Here is an 18675-nt window from a genome sequence, read left to right as displayed (position 1 = left end):
TTAAACATAGCTAAAAGCTGTTGTGTGGTGGGGCTGCACAGACAACACATGTAAAAAATCGGCAGTTAAAGTTTTTTTGTACTCCCGAGGAAAACAAGGAAGCCATTGAGAATTGGCGAGAAGAAAAATGTGGATGTTGCTGTCAATGAAGTAAGTTGGAGTGGTCATCTTCCATATATATGATCTTTGTGTGCAACACCCGACATAGGAGAACGCCAGGATTGGACGGGAGTTTTTGTTTTCCCCCGTTTTGGGCGTGGTTTCTGAATGATGACGCGCTCCGCAGTGTCATCACCCACACCCACACAGCTTGCTGTAATGTACCACGCCTCTGTATCAGCGCTAACGCTAACGCTAAGCTATCTATCAGTCATCATCGTCTGTGCGTCATCACTGCACCACATACTGCATCAATCTCTAGTTTAATTAGTTTGACAGTTATTGAGAGTTGATTTGAGTTCAGTTGTGGGCCAGTGATGTCATTTGTGCATCAATGACATCACTGGCACATACCGGTAACTTAACTCAAGTCAACTCTTAATAACTGTTCAAACTAAATGAATGCCTGCAAAACTATTTACTCTACATGTATGTGTGAGATTATGTGCAAAATAAATCCTACCTTTCCCCTGCCGTCTCAGTCATTGCTCCGCCCCCTCTGCCGATCTGGGGAGAGTTGTAGACTAGCACCATGCTTCCTCTGATACATGTGCAGTCGCCAGCCGCTTCTTTTCACCTGACAGCGAGGCGGTTTCACCGGCGGGACGTAGCGCGTGGGAGGATCATGCAATTAATTCCCCTTCCCCACAACAAACAGGCGCCCCGACCGACCAGAGGACACAATTGTGTCTGTGGGAGGGGACGTCTGACCAAGCCGGAAGTATCGCTGCCGGGGATTGAACCCGGGTCTCCGTGGTGATGGGCGAGTCGCGAGTGCTTTTACCTCGACGCTACCCGGACGTAGCCTATATGAAGTGCAGGGGGAAAGCGGAGCGAAAGGCAACATAAGCCTTGCAGCTGGGACTGATCCGGGGAAACGAGCTAATACCCTGCAGATGTACACGCCATACGTTTGGACGGCAGAGTGTCCGTCCGCACGCACGCACTGTCAGGAGGACATGGAAGGTCTATTGTGAAGAGAGACCGACGTTAAGTAGAACCATCTTTCAAAAAGCAGGCATGGGGGAGGAATGAGTAGACATGGAGACATGGATCATTACTGCAAGCAAAATATGTAAACAGGCCCGCAGGCATCTTCACATATGCAGTGTATTAGCACGCACAATATGATGATTGTTGTGCAAAGATATGGCAGCCTTCATACAACGGCTTCATGTGGACTCTGTGAAGCACAGATACAGAACATCAGCTGGAAGAAGACAAGAGGAAACATGGAACCGACTTGTGTTTGGTGTGAAAGGTTTAGAATTGGATGAAGTGTAGATTGAGAATCATGAAGTCAGAAGACATCTTCACAGCTCTCTTCTGAAGGCCCACCCACTCACCCACTATCACTCTCTCTCTCTCTGGACCCACTCATCTACTATCTCTCTCTCTGGATCAGTTGAGATGCACGGCGGAGATGAGAACTTCCTCAGCCACTCCACATTTTAACACTAACGTGTTGCAGCAACAAAAAGCAGCAATGGTGACAAAACTAGGGATGCACCGATTGCGATTTTGTTGGCCGATTCCGATTTCCGATTTTTGAATAGTCTGACTTGCCGATACCGATTTTTGCCGATTCCAATTTTTTTTCTAAGAACAATAATTGGCAGGTTATTTTTTTACTTTTTTACTTTGCTTTAATAGAAAATTAACATTCATGTCACATTTCTTATCATTTGCATGAGGTAGGACGATCTCACTCAAGGTTACTGGACAGAGCTTTTCTTTTTTGTGTAATTACAATGAATATAAAACAATTAATTCCAGTATATCCCACAGCTATCATGCATTTACTTTTCCAAAAGAAAAAAGGTGCAACAGAACAGGGGCTTCAGATGGAAAGTAGCCTATGGCTAAATCTGTTACAAAGCATCTCTTCCCCTATGGGGTTTAATGTTTTTTTGTATAGGCCTATGTCCCTGCCAAATAAACTAATAAAATAAAATAAATAAACGTCAAAATGTTATCCATGGACAAGGAGTTTATAGCCTATAGCTCTGGAGCCCAGAGACCTTCGAAGCCATACCCACTCTACAGTTGTGGATTTGTCTGTTATTGAGTAGCCTAGATGAGGAAATGAGTTTGAGTTGACTCCGTTTGAATATCGTAGTTTACACACAGAGCGCGTTTTTTTTAATCCGCCATTCGAAAAAAAATCATCTCTCACAGAAAACCTTGCACACTGGTCCGATGCGTTTTATTATTGTTTGTCGTTCTATTCGCAATACGAAACAAAAGTCCTCTCCTGGCTGTACACGTTAGGGTTAGGGTTACAACGTGACTGACGGATAGCAGCAGCAGCAGGCAGCGGTGATGTGGAGGCTGGTCGGGGAAGAGGGGACGGTGAGGTGAAATGAGCCGCTCAGACTGGAATGTACTGTGGACTCCAACCTACCCGGCCCCTCCGCGGCTCCACACCGACGAAGACATGCTGTGGCATGTGTGTACTGTGTAGTGGCAGCTTTTGTTTTGGCTGCAACTCATCCACTCTGTCTCGCTGCTTTTGGGTTCGCGCACGTCACTTGAAAATCGGCTCACAGAATTAGAGTGACCGGCGCAGATCACCGATCGAGGCCGATCACGTGAAAATCGGCCATTTCCGGTCACGTGCCGATCGATCGGTGCATCCCTCCTAGACAAAACATCTCCTCTGCATGCTTGCTCATTTGTCTGACATGTCAAATATGAATCATGTTGTAATTCCAATCAAGTGGGCGTGAACTGAGACAGTTTGAATGGGAAAGCACCAATAGCAGCTTTTCATGACTTCCTGATCAATGAGCACGCTGCACTGAGGCTCTGCCAATACTGAAAACCAACTCAATGTGCTCTAATGCACTCCTGTTGTTCAGAGGAAGTTATAATGAAGTTTCAACACTTAAAAGAACAGTTAACCCAAAAATGAAACTCCAGTCATTATCAGTAGATAATTGGTATGGGCGTATGCTATTGGAAGGTTGGGTGAAGTTTCTTAGGCCCCAAAACAGTGCTAGAGTTTCACAACAAAACAGCATTGCAGCATTCTCCTAAACAACTGAAAAATACACCCTTTATGTGTCACAGCACAAAGCCACGTCCACGTTAGCTTAGCTCAAAGCCACATCCACGTTAGCTTAACTCAAAGCCACATCCACGTTAGCTTAGCTCAAAGCCACATCCACGTTAGCTTAGCTCAAAGCCACATCCACGTTAGCTTAGCTCAAAGCCACATCCACGTTAGCTTAGGTCAAAGCCACATCCACATTAGCTTAGTTCAAAGCCACATCCACGTTAGCTTAACTGAAAGCTACATCCACGTTAGCTTAGCTCAAAGCCACATCCACGTTAGCTTAACTGAAAGCTACATCCACGTTAGCTTAGCTCAAAGCCACATCCACGTTAGCTTAACTGAAAGCTACATCCACATTAGCTTAGTTCAAAGCCACATCCACATTAGCTTAGCTCAAAGCCACGTCCACGTTAGCTTAGCTCAAAGCCAGTTCACAAAGGCTCGAAGAGAATGACTGAATTTACATTTTTGGGTGAACTGTGATTCATATTCATAAGACAACAGACAGTAGGAGGTATTTTGTGGCTCAGCCACCTTGTCTGTAAAACACACTAGTTTCCATCTGGGCCTGTGGTCAGAGTCAGACATGCTTTTCCACAACCAGAAAACCCCCAAACCAAGAGAGAGAGAAAAAAAAGAAAAACACCATCTCTCTCTTCACCTCTCCCACTCCGCATGCTTTCCACTGCAGTCACAACTGCCTTGACAACATGAAGAATTGCCCCAAATGCATGAGCTTTCTTTTCCCTTCTCCTCCCCCCTCTTCATGGTCCCTTCAAACAAATGGAGAAGCCATCCAAACGCTACAGGAAAACATTGGCTACAGCTTCAATCTGGGTCAGGTCAGGACCGGACCACCGAGCAGCTAGCGCTATCGGATTCAGCACCAGACCAGACCACCGAGCAGCTAGCGCTATCGGATTCAGCACCAGACCAGACCACCGAGCAGCTAGCGCTATCGGATTCAGCACCAGACCAGACCACCGAGCAGCTAGCGCTATCGGATTCAGCACCAGACCAGACCACCGAGCAGCTAGCGCTATCGGATTCAGCACCAGACCAGACCACCGAGCAGCTAGCGCTATCGGATTCAGCACCAGACCAGACCACCGAGCGGCTAGCGCTATCGGATTCAGCACCAGACCAGACCACCGAGCGGCTATCACTAACAACACAGTGTTGCTTGAGAGACTAACAGGAAGTGTAAACAACACAATTGCAAAGTTCTGATTGTGTTTACACTTCCTGTGACTCATAAACATAGTCTAACTCATATGTGAGTCAAACTAGGTTTTGACCAGGTGAGTCAGACTAGTTTGAGCAGGTAAAACAGCCGGCGTTTTGAACAGGAAGTCATGACACAATGGGTCAAGTGGGCGGGGCTACATAAGGTGAATATCAGTTGCACTGAATGGCCCCTGGGTGTCATACAGGTCTGCTGAAGTATGAGTCCTCCCTTTATGTGAGCAGGGAGAGCCTTTCTGCTGGAGGGGGAAATGACAGGACATGCTGTCCAATGCTTTGCAGAAGAGTCACCAGTGGCTGATAAACTACAGGCCATGGCCAGTCTGTGACGCACACAAGACTAACACACACACACACATGTGCACGTGCACACACTGCTAAAAAAAACACCACACATGGCACAAACAAATACAACTGATGAAATCAGTGGCTTTAATTAGTCAGACTTACGCAGGACACGACAACGTCACTCTTTGTTGAGACAGAGAAAGACAACTGTGCCTCTGCCAGAAACACAGACCCGCTCACTAGCGCAATAATACTGTGTAAACTCTCTGTTGTGGGTGTGTGTGTGTGTGTTTGTATTTGTGTGTGTGTGTGTTTGTATTTGTGTGTGTGTGTGTGTGTGTGTGTGTTTGTATTTGTGTGTGTGTGTGTGTTTGTATTTGTGTGTGTGTTTGTATTTGTGTGTGTGTTTGTATTGTGTGTGTGTGTGTGTGTGTGTGTGTGTGTGTGTGTGTGTGTGTGTGTGTGCTGGTGGAAGACAATCAATCATTGATTCTAAAAGAGGGAGAGCAGATAGAGGGCTGGAAAGCCTCTGTTCCATCTTCCTAATCTCATCTTAATGTAACACCAGCGTTGTTGTGTGATGAAAATGGGGGAAGTCAGAGGATTCTACAGCACCGGTATAGGATCAAAGCCCGGCATATATACATGTACATAGAGACCATGGTATAGGATCAAAGCCAGGCATATATACATGTACATAGAGACCATGGTATAGGATCAAAGCCAGGCATACTGTATATACATGTACATAGAGACCATGGGAAACAAAAATAAACTAGTGAATTACATCCTCTATAGCAGCTCAGACACATGAAATCCAAAGAGCAGCGCCGCAGAGCTCGTCACCCGATAGCTCCGCTTGAGGAAAAAGGATTTAATAAAACATATTCTGGGCCAAAAATAGCAGAATATGCCTGGCCAAGTTCTGAGGAGAGCTTGACGTCTGCCAAGGACACCGCTACTGGAGCGCAGAGACGCAACGCTACTAGGAAGTACTGCACTCAGTGTTGTTGTTGCCTGTCTAGCGCTAGCCAGAGGCTAAATAAAAGCTACGTCGTTACACAGTAAAGCTGACTCTCTGCACGTTATTCCACCACCATCTACTACAAGTTCTGCATAAGCAGCTCTCTCCTTCTTTGACCCACTTTCTCACTAATCACACGGCTGTTTACATGCTTTTCTTACAGTCTTTCTGATTCTGATTCTGATCGGATAGTTAGCTTAGCTGTTAGCGATGGCTGCTCTCGCTCTCCCTGTCGGTAAGATGTTATTATGTTTATGTTAACGTTACGCATAGCATTACTGTAGATTTGCGGGAGTGTGAGAAGTCTCCCGCTCGTGTTGATGTCCAGTGTGATGGCGGAGGAATGCGTGGATGTTTATTTTCTGTGTCGCGTGTAAAGTTAGACGAGCAAATCCGCAACTTCCTTTTAAAAGGCACAACAACGGCTAGTTAAAGTGATGGTACCGGACTTTGGGAACGTCTACTACTGAACTGTTTTTAACAAAAGGTATCGAAATATCGAGTATTGAAATGTCGGTACACCGTGCAACACTCGGTTGCAGCTGTGTTACTTCCTGCCTTTGAGACACAAAATGGCTGCTGTAAAAAAAAAAGAGGCAAATGGTAGCACTGCCGTCAGTACTGACCCGTCTGGTGTTGTCCAGGACCTTGGGGTCGGGGCGGCCGTAGTTGGGGGGGTTGGCGTGGGGGTCGTAGCCCAGCCTGGACAGCATGGGGGCGATGACGGCCATGTCCCGCAGCACGTCGGCGGGGATCTTGCCCACCCACTTGGACAACGCCTCCACGTTGACTGGCTTGATGACCTGGTCTGTGGACCGCTCCACCCTGGCAAGAAAACAAACACTCACGTTTAAAATATCGCCCCAGTAATAATCAGATTAATAATCGGCAATCGGTAATAATCAGGTAATCAGAATCAAAAACACAGAAAGACAAAATCACAAAAAAATCTAAAAGTGCAGTCCAATACCTGTATACAACACACACACAAACGAATGAGAAGGACCTGAGTCGAGTGACAAACAGGAACCCACAGTCCAAAAGGTGCACTAACATCTTTTACAAAGGTATTACAGAGCAGAGGTTTCCAAAGTGGGATACAAGGACGCCCCTATGTCTGGTTAAAAACATCAAGTTTAAGCAGTAAGGATGGTACAGTGATGGTATATCTCACGATACGGTTTGATACACAATATTGGGATTTAATACAACATCATGATACAATGCAATAAATAAAAGTTGATTAATGACAGACACCAAGGTCTGACTGCAGAGTTATGTCGTATTACTGAGCCACTCATCTTTCCAGCAAAGCCACTGGGTTGCTAGAATGTCAAACAACAATGAGATGGAGCTAATATCACATTTAATTTTTCTGCCCTACGAGACACATTTTCACATTTTACGCCTGGGACACACCAGAAGCGCCTTTCTTTCTTTCTTTCTTTTTTAACCTTTATTTAACCAGGAAGTCCCTTGATTGAAATCTCTTTTCTGAGGGAGACCTGGCCAAGACACCATGCCAGTTACAGTTAGTTTAAAATTTAAATGCAAATAAAACAGACAAATAATACAGACATCAAATACACTAGAGACAGACTAAAGTTCAGCTCCCAGAGCCAGGGAGCAAAATAGGACAAGGCTCAGTGGAAACCCTTGGTACCTGGTATAAAAGCCACCTGGTGGAAGGAAGCTGTATACTGCTGCAGGTCTGCTTCAGGGGATTACATAGATATAACGGGAGTTTACCAATCATGACAGACACACATGTAGACAAAGACATACATGTGAAGCAGCGCATCACGGAAGCGTTGAGTAGCTTGATTTGCTCCAAGCCGGTCATAACTTGTATTGACTTCATGCCTGGCCGCACGCGGCTCGCGTCAAAAATAGAACTGATGCTGAAACTCTCACTGCAGCATCGCAAGGCGACGCGACTGGTGTGATCGGCCTCCCCTGTTAACAAGGACGTCGAAATGAAACTGCCTCTGTGGCTTCTGCGTCGGATATGCTTCTGGTGTGTTGGTATCGTGAGATATTAGTGGATACAGTCTCTGCACACCCAAGTGTGTGACAGGTGCGTCGGATGAAGATAGACAGCAGAACAGAAAAATCCCGCACACCGTCTCCCTATTTTTGGATGAACAAACGTTTCGGTCGGTTAGACCTTCATCAAGTGTTATCGTGATATATTGAAATTTCCATATATAGTCCCATCCGTGCTGTGGGAGTTTGCCCACACAAAGTGTGGGCAAAGTGCATAATTCCAATTGGTGATTGGATCAGTGATCAGCCAATCACATCATCACACTAACTGGTCATTAGAAACGCCCACCCCAAAAATGTATTTGTGCCTCTCTAGTGTTATAGAATTGTAGTATGAGCAGAGAATTAACTTAATTTCTTAAAGCATACACATGTAACGTTGAGCCTTACACCGGCAGCTGACTGAAGCAGTTACGACACGTTTGACAGCATACCATTAGCGTTTGCAATCAGTGCTTTCACAGCGTTAGCATCGTTAGCACAGCGTGTCTCCACCCAGAACGGCTTACAGCAGCCCGGCCCATCTCTTGGCATCTAATTGACTGGCTGTAATTGGATCATGAGACGCTATTAAAGATGGCTTCCCAGCCTTCCTCTCCCAGCACGCCCGTGAATAAATGACTTCTCGCCATATCGGTTTTCCTGCTGCCGTGCATCACATTCCATATGATTCCCCCTCTGTGATTAGATGCATCTGGGCCCTGGCTGTCTTCACCCCTTAACATCTGGGCCCTGGCTGTCTTCACCCCTTAACATCTGGGCCCTGGCTGTCCTCACCCCTTAACATCTGGGCCCTGGCTGTCCTCACCCCTTAACATCTGGGCCCTGGCTGTCCTCAACCCTTAACATCTGGGCCCTGGCTGTCTTCACCCCTTAACATCTGGGCCCTGGCTGTCTTCACCCCTTAACATCTGGGCCCTGGCTGTCTTCACCCCTTAACATCTGGGCCCTGGCTGTCCTCACCCCTTAACATCTGGGCCCTGGCTGTCTTCACCCCTTAACATCTGGGCCCTGGCTGTCTTCACCCCTTAACATCTGGGCCCTGGCTGTCTTCACCCCTTAACATCTGGGCCCTGGCTGTCCTCACCCCTTAACATCTGGGCCCTGGCTGTCTTCACCCCTTAACATCTGGGCCCTGGCTGTCTTCACCCCTTAACGCTAATCATAAGGTTGGAGATGTGTAACGTCGCCCTCACAGTATCTTGAAGGAGCGGTCGTAAGCTAACATCGCCACGCCGTTGCAATCGCGCGAGATCATGAGATCACGATCACATGACGAATCCATCTTGCCAAGCTCCAATCTATTGGTTTGAATCTGAACCACCGGTGGTTCGCACCAATCAGTGTCCTAGAGAGGCAGCTGCAGGCGGGCAGACTCATCCCACCCAGCTCATCATCTGTTCAACCTCCTGCCCTCAGGTAGGAGATACAGGTCCATCCGTTCAAAAACCTCTAGGATGCTGAACAGTTTTTTTCCACACAAGCTGCCAGACTGCTCAACACTACTACTCTGCAGTAGTCTATTGTTTTCAGCAAACATTAGCACTAGCTGCAAAAGACCTTTGATGTGGGTTAGATCTCAGATGAGGTAGAGCTTTGATGTGGTTTAGATCTCAGATGAGGTAGAGCTTTGATGTGGGTTAGATCTCAGGTGAGGTAGAGCTTTGATGTGGTTTAGATCTCAGATGAGGTAGAGCTTTGATGTGGTTTAGATCTCAGGTGAGGTAGAGCTTTGATGTGGGTTGGATCTCAGATGAGGTAGAGCTTTGATGTGGGTTAGATCTCAGATGAGGTAGAGCTTTGATGTGGTTTAGATCTCAGATGAGGTAGAGCTTTGATGTGGGTTAGATCTCAGATGAGGTAGAGCTTTGATGTAGGTTAGATCACAGATGAGGTAGAGCTTTGATGTAGGTTAGATCACAGGTGAGGTAGAGGTTTGATGTGGGTTAGATCTCAGATGAGGTAGAGCTTTGATGTGGGTTAGATCTCAGATGAGGTAGAGCTTTGATGTGGTTTAGATCTCAGATGAGGTAGAGCTTTGATGTAGGTTAGATCACAGATGAGGTAGAGCTTTGATGTAGCTTAGATCTCAGATGAGGTAGAGCTTTGATGTGGGTTAGATCTCAGATGAGGTAGAGCTTTGATGTGGTTTAGATCTCAGATGAGGTAGAGCTTTGATGTGGGTTAGATCTCAGATGAGGTAGAGCTTTGATGTGGGTTAGATCTCAGATGAGGTAGAGCTTTGATGTGGGTTAGATCTCAGATGAGGTAGAGCTTTGATGTGGGTTAGATCTCAGATGAGGTAGAGCTTTGATGTGGTTTAGATCTCAGGTGAGGTAGAGCTTTGATGTGGTTTAGATCTCAGATGAGGTAGAGCTTTGATGTGGTTTATATCTCAGGTGAGGTAGAGCTTTGATGTGGTTTAGATCTCAGATGAGGTCGAGCTTTGATGTGGGTTAGATCTCAGATGAGGTAGAGCTTTGATGTGGGTTAGATCTCAGATGAGGTCGAGCTTTGATGTGGGTTAGATCTCAGATGAGGTAGTCCTTTGATGTAGGTTAGATCTCAGATGAGGTAGAGCTTTGATGTGGGTTAGATCTCAGATGAGGTAGTCCTTTGATGTAGGTTAGATCTCAGATGAGGTAGAGCTTTGATGTGGGTTAGATCTCAGATGAGGTAGAGCTTTGATGTGGTTTAGATCTCAGATGAGGTAGAGCTTTGATGTGGGTTAGATATCAGGTGAGGTAGAGCTTTGATGTGGGTTAGATTTCAGATGAGGTAGAGCTTTGATGTGGGTTAGATCTCAGATGAGGTAGAGCTTTGATGTGGTTTAGATCTCAGATGAGGTAGAGCTTTGATGTGGGTTAGATCTCAGGTGAGGTAGAGCTTTGATGTAGGTTAGATCTCAGGTGAGGTAGAGCTTTGATGTGGGTTAGATCTCAGGTGAGGTAGAGCTTTGATGTGGGTTAGATCTCAGATGAGGTAGAGCTTTGATGTGAGTTAGATCTCAGATGAGGTAGAGCTTTGATGTGGGTTAGATCTCAGATGAGGTAGTCCTTTGATGTAGGTTAGATCTCAGATGAGGTAGTCCTTTGATGTAGGTTAGATCTCAGATGAGGTAGAGCTTTGATGTAGGTTAGATCTCAGATGAGGTAGAGCTTTGATGTGGGTTAGATCTCAGTTGAGGTAGAAGGCCACCCACTTATTATGGAGATGTACCTGACACACCGGGCACGCCTCCACAAACTCATTCCCCTTTTCCATTGGCACTTTTGGCCGCGCTGATTTGCGTTTCCTTCACCAGTTTCAACGTGCCGAGCTGCGCCTGAGATGGACCTTCTCCGGGCCGGACCCACCTCCAAGCACGCCGGACCCACCTCCAAGCACGCCGGACCCACCTCCAAGCACGCCGGACCCACCTCCAAGCACGCCGGACCCACCTCCAAGCGGAATGTGCTGCAGGCCAGCACATTCAGAGAGAAGAGGCAGATGAGGTGAAAACCAGAGCAGTTGAATGAATTACACCCATATGGGAAAGACGAGGAGCTGCATACCCACTTACACGCAGGCACTAACACAGGCAGCTAAAAGAGTCAGTTCACATGGTAAACACATCACGGCACACAGTAGGGGAAGTCTACAGTGTCATGGTCATGTGTGTGTGTGTGTGTGTGTGTGTGTGTGTGTGTGTGTGCGTGCGTGTGTGTGTGTGTGTGTGTGTGTGTGTGTGTGTGTGTGTGTGTGTGTGTGCGTGTGCAGGTGCGCGTGTGTGTCAAAGTGTTATGCTGACTGTACTTGGCAAGTTGGAACAGGGGCAGCATGACATGACCGCAGCCATGCACACACAGACGCGCGCACACGCGCACACACACACACGCGCACACACACACACACACACACACACACACACACACACACACACACACACACACACACACACACACACACACACACACACAGCCGTGTCAGAGACGTGTGCAGAATGCATTCCATCATGAGAGGCCATCTGACTTTTAGAACATACGTGTCGGTTGTCTATCTATGACTGGCTGATATACAGGAAGTGCATGTGGCAAATTCCATGCTGCCTCAGACAGTACCGTAAATTCCGGACTATAAGCCGCGGCTTTTTCCCCGTTTTTTGGCCCCTGCGGCTTATATAACGGTGCGGCTTATCTATGGATTTTTTCAGCAAACGGCCACTCGGTGACCTCCAAAATCGATGGATTTTACAGGTTACACAGCTTCATCTGCACATTTTATGTGCATTGCTTTGCTGCTTGTTTTTTCGATTATTTTTTTGTAAAGCACCTTGAATTGCCTTTGTGTATGAAAGGTGCTATATAAATAAAATTTGACTTGACTTGACTTGACATCATTTGGCGGAAATCAACCGGCATCACGGTGAACATGGCGCTCAGCTAGACAGCTGCTACACCAGACCAAACAATATGTTTTAGCAATCTGATCTAAAATGAATAAGGTGACCAGAACCAACTGAATAACTTTAAAGAGTGGGGCGAATGTCTGCTGGAAGAAGCACAAGACTGAAAACCAGTAAGCAGAAAGAAAAGAGACGAAGCAATCACCGCCATGAATGAGGAAATGACTCACCTGCTGGAGGCTGGAGATACACGGCTTGGGCTTAACTTTTACTCCGTGAAACACTATTGATTAAGTCCGACATCGCTCAGAGGTTTTGAGCAGCTTGAAAACAAGTTTGAAAACGTGCAGAAGTCCATCCACTCACTCACTAAAGAAAATAAGGCAACCGTGAACAGAGTTTCTAATGCGGAAAAGCGCATCAGCGCACTGGAGGACAAAAACAACACAGTGAGTCCGAGCTCAAAGTGAAACTGCCGAATATCTTTTGAGTTGGACTGGTCAATAGTACTGTGAGTAACTAAAATAAAAAAATAAAAAACGGAATTCTCTCTTCTTTAGCACTCTTTCTAACTATAAATCCACTTCTGTTTTAATTTCCTCTCTTGCCCTCTTTTCACCACACCGCGGACACTGTGTGCACTGTAAAAAAAAACACAGGTGGTGTTGTGTTATTTTGTTGAAATGTTAATAAATGGGAGCTTCCTCAAACAGCCATCTCTTTCCCGACAATCCCCTCTGTGCACGAACCCTTACATATGGTAATTAAACATTAAAACACAATTAAAAAAAAAAAAAAAAAAAAAAAAACATTAAAACACCTGCGGCTTATAGTCCGGTGCGGCTTATATATGTAACAAACAGGCAATTTTGCTGCTGCGGCTTATACTCCGGTGCGCCTTATAGTCCGGAATTTACGGTACATCAAAACTTCTACTGCACAGCTGCTAGTGACGCACACCCCCCGCCACCCCCAGTCTGACTCAGTCTGGACACGGATTGTGCAATAATAGAATTTGTTTTTTTTATGGCACTGTGCAATACTATTATGTGACCATTATATGACCACAATCTGGGAATCCATCAGTAAAAATAAAACGTGTAAATCAAATAAAAAAGTATATATATTTTTCAACATCTGGGGGGCAAGCACGTTTCAATACCTGAGACTGAGTAGAGATGAAACAGTATGAAAATGTTACATCACGATTACAGTGAGCAAAATGATCACGGTTATGAGTACTAGAAAAGGTGTCCTACCGGTGAAGCTTCCCCTGTCAGGTGAAAAGAAGCGGCTGGCTAACTGCCCATGTCTCGGAGGAAGCATGGAGAGCCAGTTTCGGCTCTCCCCCCAGATCGACAGAGGGTGGAGCAGCAACCAGGATAAATAAATAAAAAGAATAGCACTAATGGGGGATAACAAAATCTCCAATGCAGGGAGAAAAATAGGCAGTTTCCGTTGAAGCACTTTTGCCGAAAAGCCTCTTCTGCTGTGCTGAAGAGAAAGAGGGTTCTCTTGATCCTTCTGGCTGGTACAGAGATGGTATGGTACAGGACCATCTCTCATTCAGCCTATTTACTGTTAGGCACTCTGGCCTCTCCATCTCCTGTGCTGCCTGCCTGCCTGCCTGCCTGTATACCTCAGCATAGCAATTCACTTACCCGTAATGCATTTACTTTGCAATGTAATCTTGACACTGTGCGGGTCTCCTCTCTCCTGCATGATTAATAGACTGAGCTGGTTTTGGTCCTCTCAGGAGGACGCTGGGGGGATGCTTTCTGAGAGGCGGGTCCTCTCAGGAGGACGCTGGGGGGATGCTTTCTGAGAGGCGGGCCGCCGTCCAAATATCCACTCCGGGACAAATGGCTCGGGAATCGCTTTAGGTAGCTCCATCAAAGGAGAGAGAGGCCGCCAAGTGTGCATGAGGAACATAAAGCCAATACAGACAAAAGGCGGAGCTTCAAGCAACAAATCAGGGCATTTTGACACATACAAAAGGAAGGAGTTATTTCCTTGTTGGCAGTCAAGTCAAACGACGACAGCCAACAGCTTTACCTTTCTGCTGTCGCCGCGGCCCCGTCACATGCCAATGGCAGACTGTGTTTAATGAGCAGAATGCTAATTGGTATGAATATTTAAAACACTCCTCAGAGGAACATTTTGCGTCTGTGCTGCAGAGATGAAAGAAAAGGGGGCGAAAAAAACACTTTTAAAGCACCTGGCTGCTCTGCTGTTCTACAGATGTCCTTTGATGAGCTTTAACATCCACGTTAAAAATCCCTGCTCCTACTTTTAGGAATGAAATGATTTAATGATCATGAGAAATTATCAAATTCCTGGCGGTTAGTATTACCGTTTTTTATTATCATTAAAACCGTGTTACCGTGATGATTACCATGCTTTGAAAAACACAGTAAATACTGTCCATCATCAGGCGAAGTTAGCAACAGTGTCTGGGGGTCTGGTCTGGGAGTTTTTCAATATAACATTTTTGCTGGAATGATTTCAGTGAGTGTATCACTATAATCAGTACTTTTTGAACGGTTTCAGCACATCTTGACAAGACCGCGATAATATTAATAATAACCGTGATCATTTTGGTCACTATAGCCTGTTGCTATTATACTGATTTCCACCTACTTTTGTGTCAGTAAAGCTGGAAACATGCTACAATGTCAGCCTCGACTTGGAGAATTGTAGACGGCAGCTAGACCTACAGTATATATATACTGCAGATGGCAGCTAGACCTACAGTATATATATACTGCAGCTAGACCTACAGTATATATATACTCAGCTAAACCTACAGTATATATATACTGCAGCTAGACCTACAGTATATATATACTCAGCTAAACCTACAGTATATATATACTGGAACGTCAGCCTGACGAGGGGGTCACAGATCCACAACAAAATGAGTAAATTGTAGGGATGGGGCCGATCCGATCCAATATCGGTATCAATTCACGGATCGGATCGGAAAAAAAAGAAGAGAGCTGGCCATAATTTGCCCATGTATAATAGTATCCTTCTTGGCCTTGTATATTTTCCTTAATTTTGTCTGCTTTTTGCAAGGTATATTTTAAAAAAAATCTTTAATTGGCCAAATCTTTGCCTATACTGTATATTCAAGAAATATATTGGTATCGGCATATATCGGTATCGGCAGATATCCAAATTCAGGTATCGGAATCGGATCGGAAGTGAAAAAATGAGGATCGGTGCATCCCTAGTAAATTGTGTGATTCCACTAGGATTTCAATGACGGCTCAGGCCTCTTATCATGTAGTGGTATCATGGCTCAGGTCCTCTTATCATGGAGTGGTATCATGGCTCAGGTCCTCTTATCATGGAGTGGTATCATAGCTCAGACCTCTTATCATGGAGTGGTATCATGGCTCAGGTCCTCTTATTATGGAGTGGTATCATAGCTCAGGCCTCTTATCATGGAGTGGTATCATGGCTCAGGTCCTCTTATCATGGAGTGGTATCATGGCTCAGGTCCTCTTATCATGGAGTGGTATCATAGCTCAGGTCCTCTTATCATGGAGTGGTATCATGGCTCAGGTCATCATGGAGTGGTATCATGGCTCAGGTCTCTTATCATGGAGTGGTATCATGGCTCAGGTCCTCTTATCATGGAGTGGTATCATGGCTCAGGCCTCTTATCATGGAGTGGTATCATGGCTCAGGTGTCTTATCATGGAGTGGTATCATGGCTCAGGTCCTCTTATCATGGAGTGGTATCATAGCTCAGGCCTCTTATCATGGAGTGGTATCATGGCTCAGGTCTCTTATCATGGAGTGGTATCATAGCTCAGGCCTCTTATCATGGAGTGGTATCATGGCTCAGGTCCTCTTATCATGGAGTGGTATCATGGCTCAGGCCTCTTATCATGGAGTGGTATCATGGCTCAGGTCCTCTTATCATGGAGTGGTATCATGGCTCAGGTGTCTTATCATGGAGTGGTATCATGGCTCAGGTCCTCTTATCATGGAGTGGTATCATAGCTCAGGCCTCTTATCATGGAGTGGTATCATGGCTCAGGTCCTCTTATCATGGAGTGGTATCATGGCTCAGGCCTCTCATCATGGAGTGGTATCATGGCTCAGGTCCTCTTATCATGGAGTGGTATCATGGCTCAGGCCATCATGGAGTGGTATCATGGCTCAGGTCCTCTTATCATGGAGTGGTATCATGGCTCAGGCCATCATGGAGTGGTATCATGGCTCAGGTCCTCTTATCATGGAGTGGTATCATGGCTCAGGCCATCATGGAGTGGTATCATGGCTCAGGTCCTCTTATCATGGAGTGGTATCATGGCTCAGGTCTCTTATCATGGAGTGGTATCATGGCTCAGGTCCTCTTATCATGGAGTGGTATCATAGCTCAGGCCTCTTATCATGGAGTGGTATCATGGCTCAGGTCCTCTTATCATGGAGTGGTATCATGGCTCAGGTCCTCTTATCATGGAGTGGTATCATGTCTCAGGTCCTCTTATCATGGAGTGGTATCATGGCTCAGGCCTCTCATCATGGAGTGGTATCATGGCTCAGGTCCTCTTATCATGGAGTGGTATCATGGCTCAGGCCATCATGGAGTGGTATCATGGCTCAGGTCCTCTTATCATGGAGTGGTATCATGGCTCAGGCCATCATGGAGTGGTATCATGGCTCAGGTCCTCTTATCATGGAGTGGTATCATGGCTCAGGTCTCTTATCATGGAGTGGTATCATGGCTCAGGTCCTCTTATCATGGAGTGGTATCATAGCTCAGGTCCTCTTATCATGGAGTGGTATCATGGCTCAGGTCCTCTTATCATGGAGTGGTATCATGGCTCAGGTCCTCTTATCATGGAGTGGTATCATGGCTCAGGTCCTCTTATCATGGAGTGGTATCATAGCTCAGGTCCTCTTATCATGGAGTGGTATCATGGCTCAGGTCCTCTTATCATGTAGTGGTATCATGGCTCAGGTCTCTTATCATGGAGTGGTATCATGGCTCAGGTCCTCTTATCATGGAGTGGTATCATAGCTCAGGCCTCTTATCATGGAGTGGTATCATGGCTCAGGTCTCTTATCATTAGGGATGGGCATCGAATTTCGAATTTTCGAATAATCGTTGTTATTATCAAGGTCGACTTTTATTATTGAAATTCGAAATTCGATTTTTTTTTTTTTTTTTTTTTTTTTTTGAGTGAAATGTTGCATTGTCTCCCCTGATTCTAAGTATAGTCAAATCGCTTGGTTTGAGCAAGTAAAACAATTTTTATAAGCATTTTAAGCAAGGTTTATGGAAAAATTAATGGCAGATGAAATCCCATGAAGAGGGAGAGGGGGTGACTTTGGCACCCCTTTGGCACTCAGACCTGAGCCTACTAAATATTTAATGAACCACTCATGATTGTCAAAACTGTTTTTTATTTTCGAAAATGTCAATGTCATGTAACATGTTCTTTACTTCAGTGGTGCAATGCTTGTTTGAGCTAAAAATCCACAGCAGAAGCTTTTTATATTAATTAATAAAGCCATAGACTTAGAATCAGGGGAGACAATGCAACATTTCACTCACAAATTTTTTTTTTTTTTTACATTTTTTTTATTTATTTTCGAAATTCGAATTAAATTCGAATTTGGCCAGCGAATTTCGAATAGTGTTTTTGCTAGAAATGCCCATCCCTACTTATCATGGAGTGGTATCATGGCTCAGGTCCTCTTATCATGGAGTGGTATCATGGCTCAGGTCCTCTTATCATGGAGTGGTATCATGGCTCAGGTGTCTTATCATGGAGTGGTATCATGGCTCAGGTGTCTTATCATGGAGTGGTATCATGGCTCAGGTCCTCTTATCATGGAGTGGTATCATAGCTCAGGCCTCTTATCAAAGCCAGTGAACAAACGAGGCAGAGTCACCTTTTCTCCGCTTCGAGCGCCACAAAAACATTTCCGCAGGTCACATGACCACTTCCCCTCAAGCTCATGCTTAATGGCCTCTAGCTTGTCAATTATTCATTGGCGGGCCCTCCCTCCGCCCCGCGGTGGTGTTCTGTATCAGCCATGGCTGATAAGGGAGAAGAGGATAGAGGCATCAAGATGGCATGTAGGGGGGAGAGAGTTAGGGAGGTAAGGAGGGATGTTTGAGATAAGTGATGCAGCAGGTCTGTGGGCTGGGCTGGGCTGGGCCAGACCTCCACTAAATCAAGGCCAAGTCATTGATGTTAATGCTTAGACGAGGTCTCGCTCAGGGGGAACCTGGCTGTCTGCTGATGGGAGATGTCCATGCAGATAGATAGAGACCTGCAGCCACGGGGATGGGAGAGAGGCAGGGAGGGAGGGAGAGAGGGAGGGAGGGAGGGAGGAGGGGTGGGTGGTGGTGGTTTTAGTGGGCAAGAAGATCCATTTGGTGCCAGGTGTCATGGAGGTTGACTTTAATGCACTGTGGCCAAAGTACTTGAGGAGGTTTACGAT

At 45.8% G+C, this 18675-nt stretch overlaps 1 protein-coding gene across 3 annotated transcripts in view; it reads right to left on the bottom strand.

Moving 5' to 3' along the window:
• Positions 1–18675, bottom strand: part of tpst1 (tyrosylprotein sulfotransferase 1) — a 101644-nt gene that overhangs the window by 29583 nt on the left and 53386 nt on the right. For all 3 annotated transcript variants that reach the window (XM_083637005.1, XM_083637004.1, XM_083637006.1), the window contains one exon: positions 6401–6599. In XM_083637005.1, the coding sequence (XP_083493131.1) occupies positions 6401–6599 (199 nt within the window). The remainder of the gene's footprint in view (positions 1–6400; positions 6600–18675) is intronic.

The sequence above is a fragment of the Poromitra crassiceps genome (assembly GCF_964638095.1).
Source record: "Poromitra crassiceps genome assembly, chromosome: 5".
NCBI classification, from domain to species: Eukaryota; Metazoa; Chordata; class Actinopteri; order Beryciformes; family Melamphaidae; genus Poromitra; species Poromitra crassiceps.
Note: the sequence above shows the minus strand (reverse complement) of the source record. Positions and strands in the feature narration are given on the sequence as shown.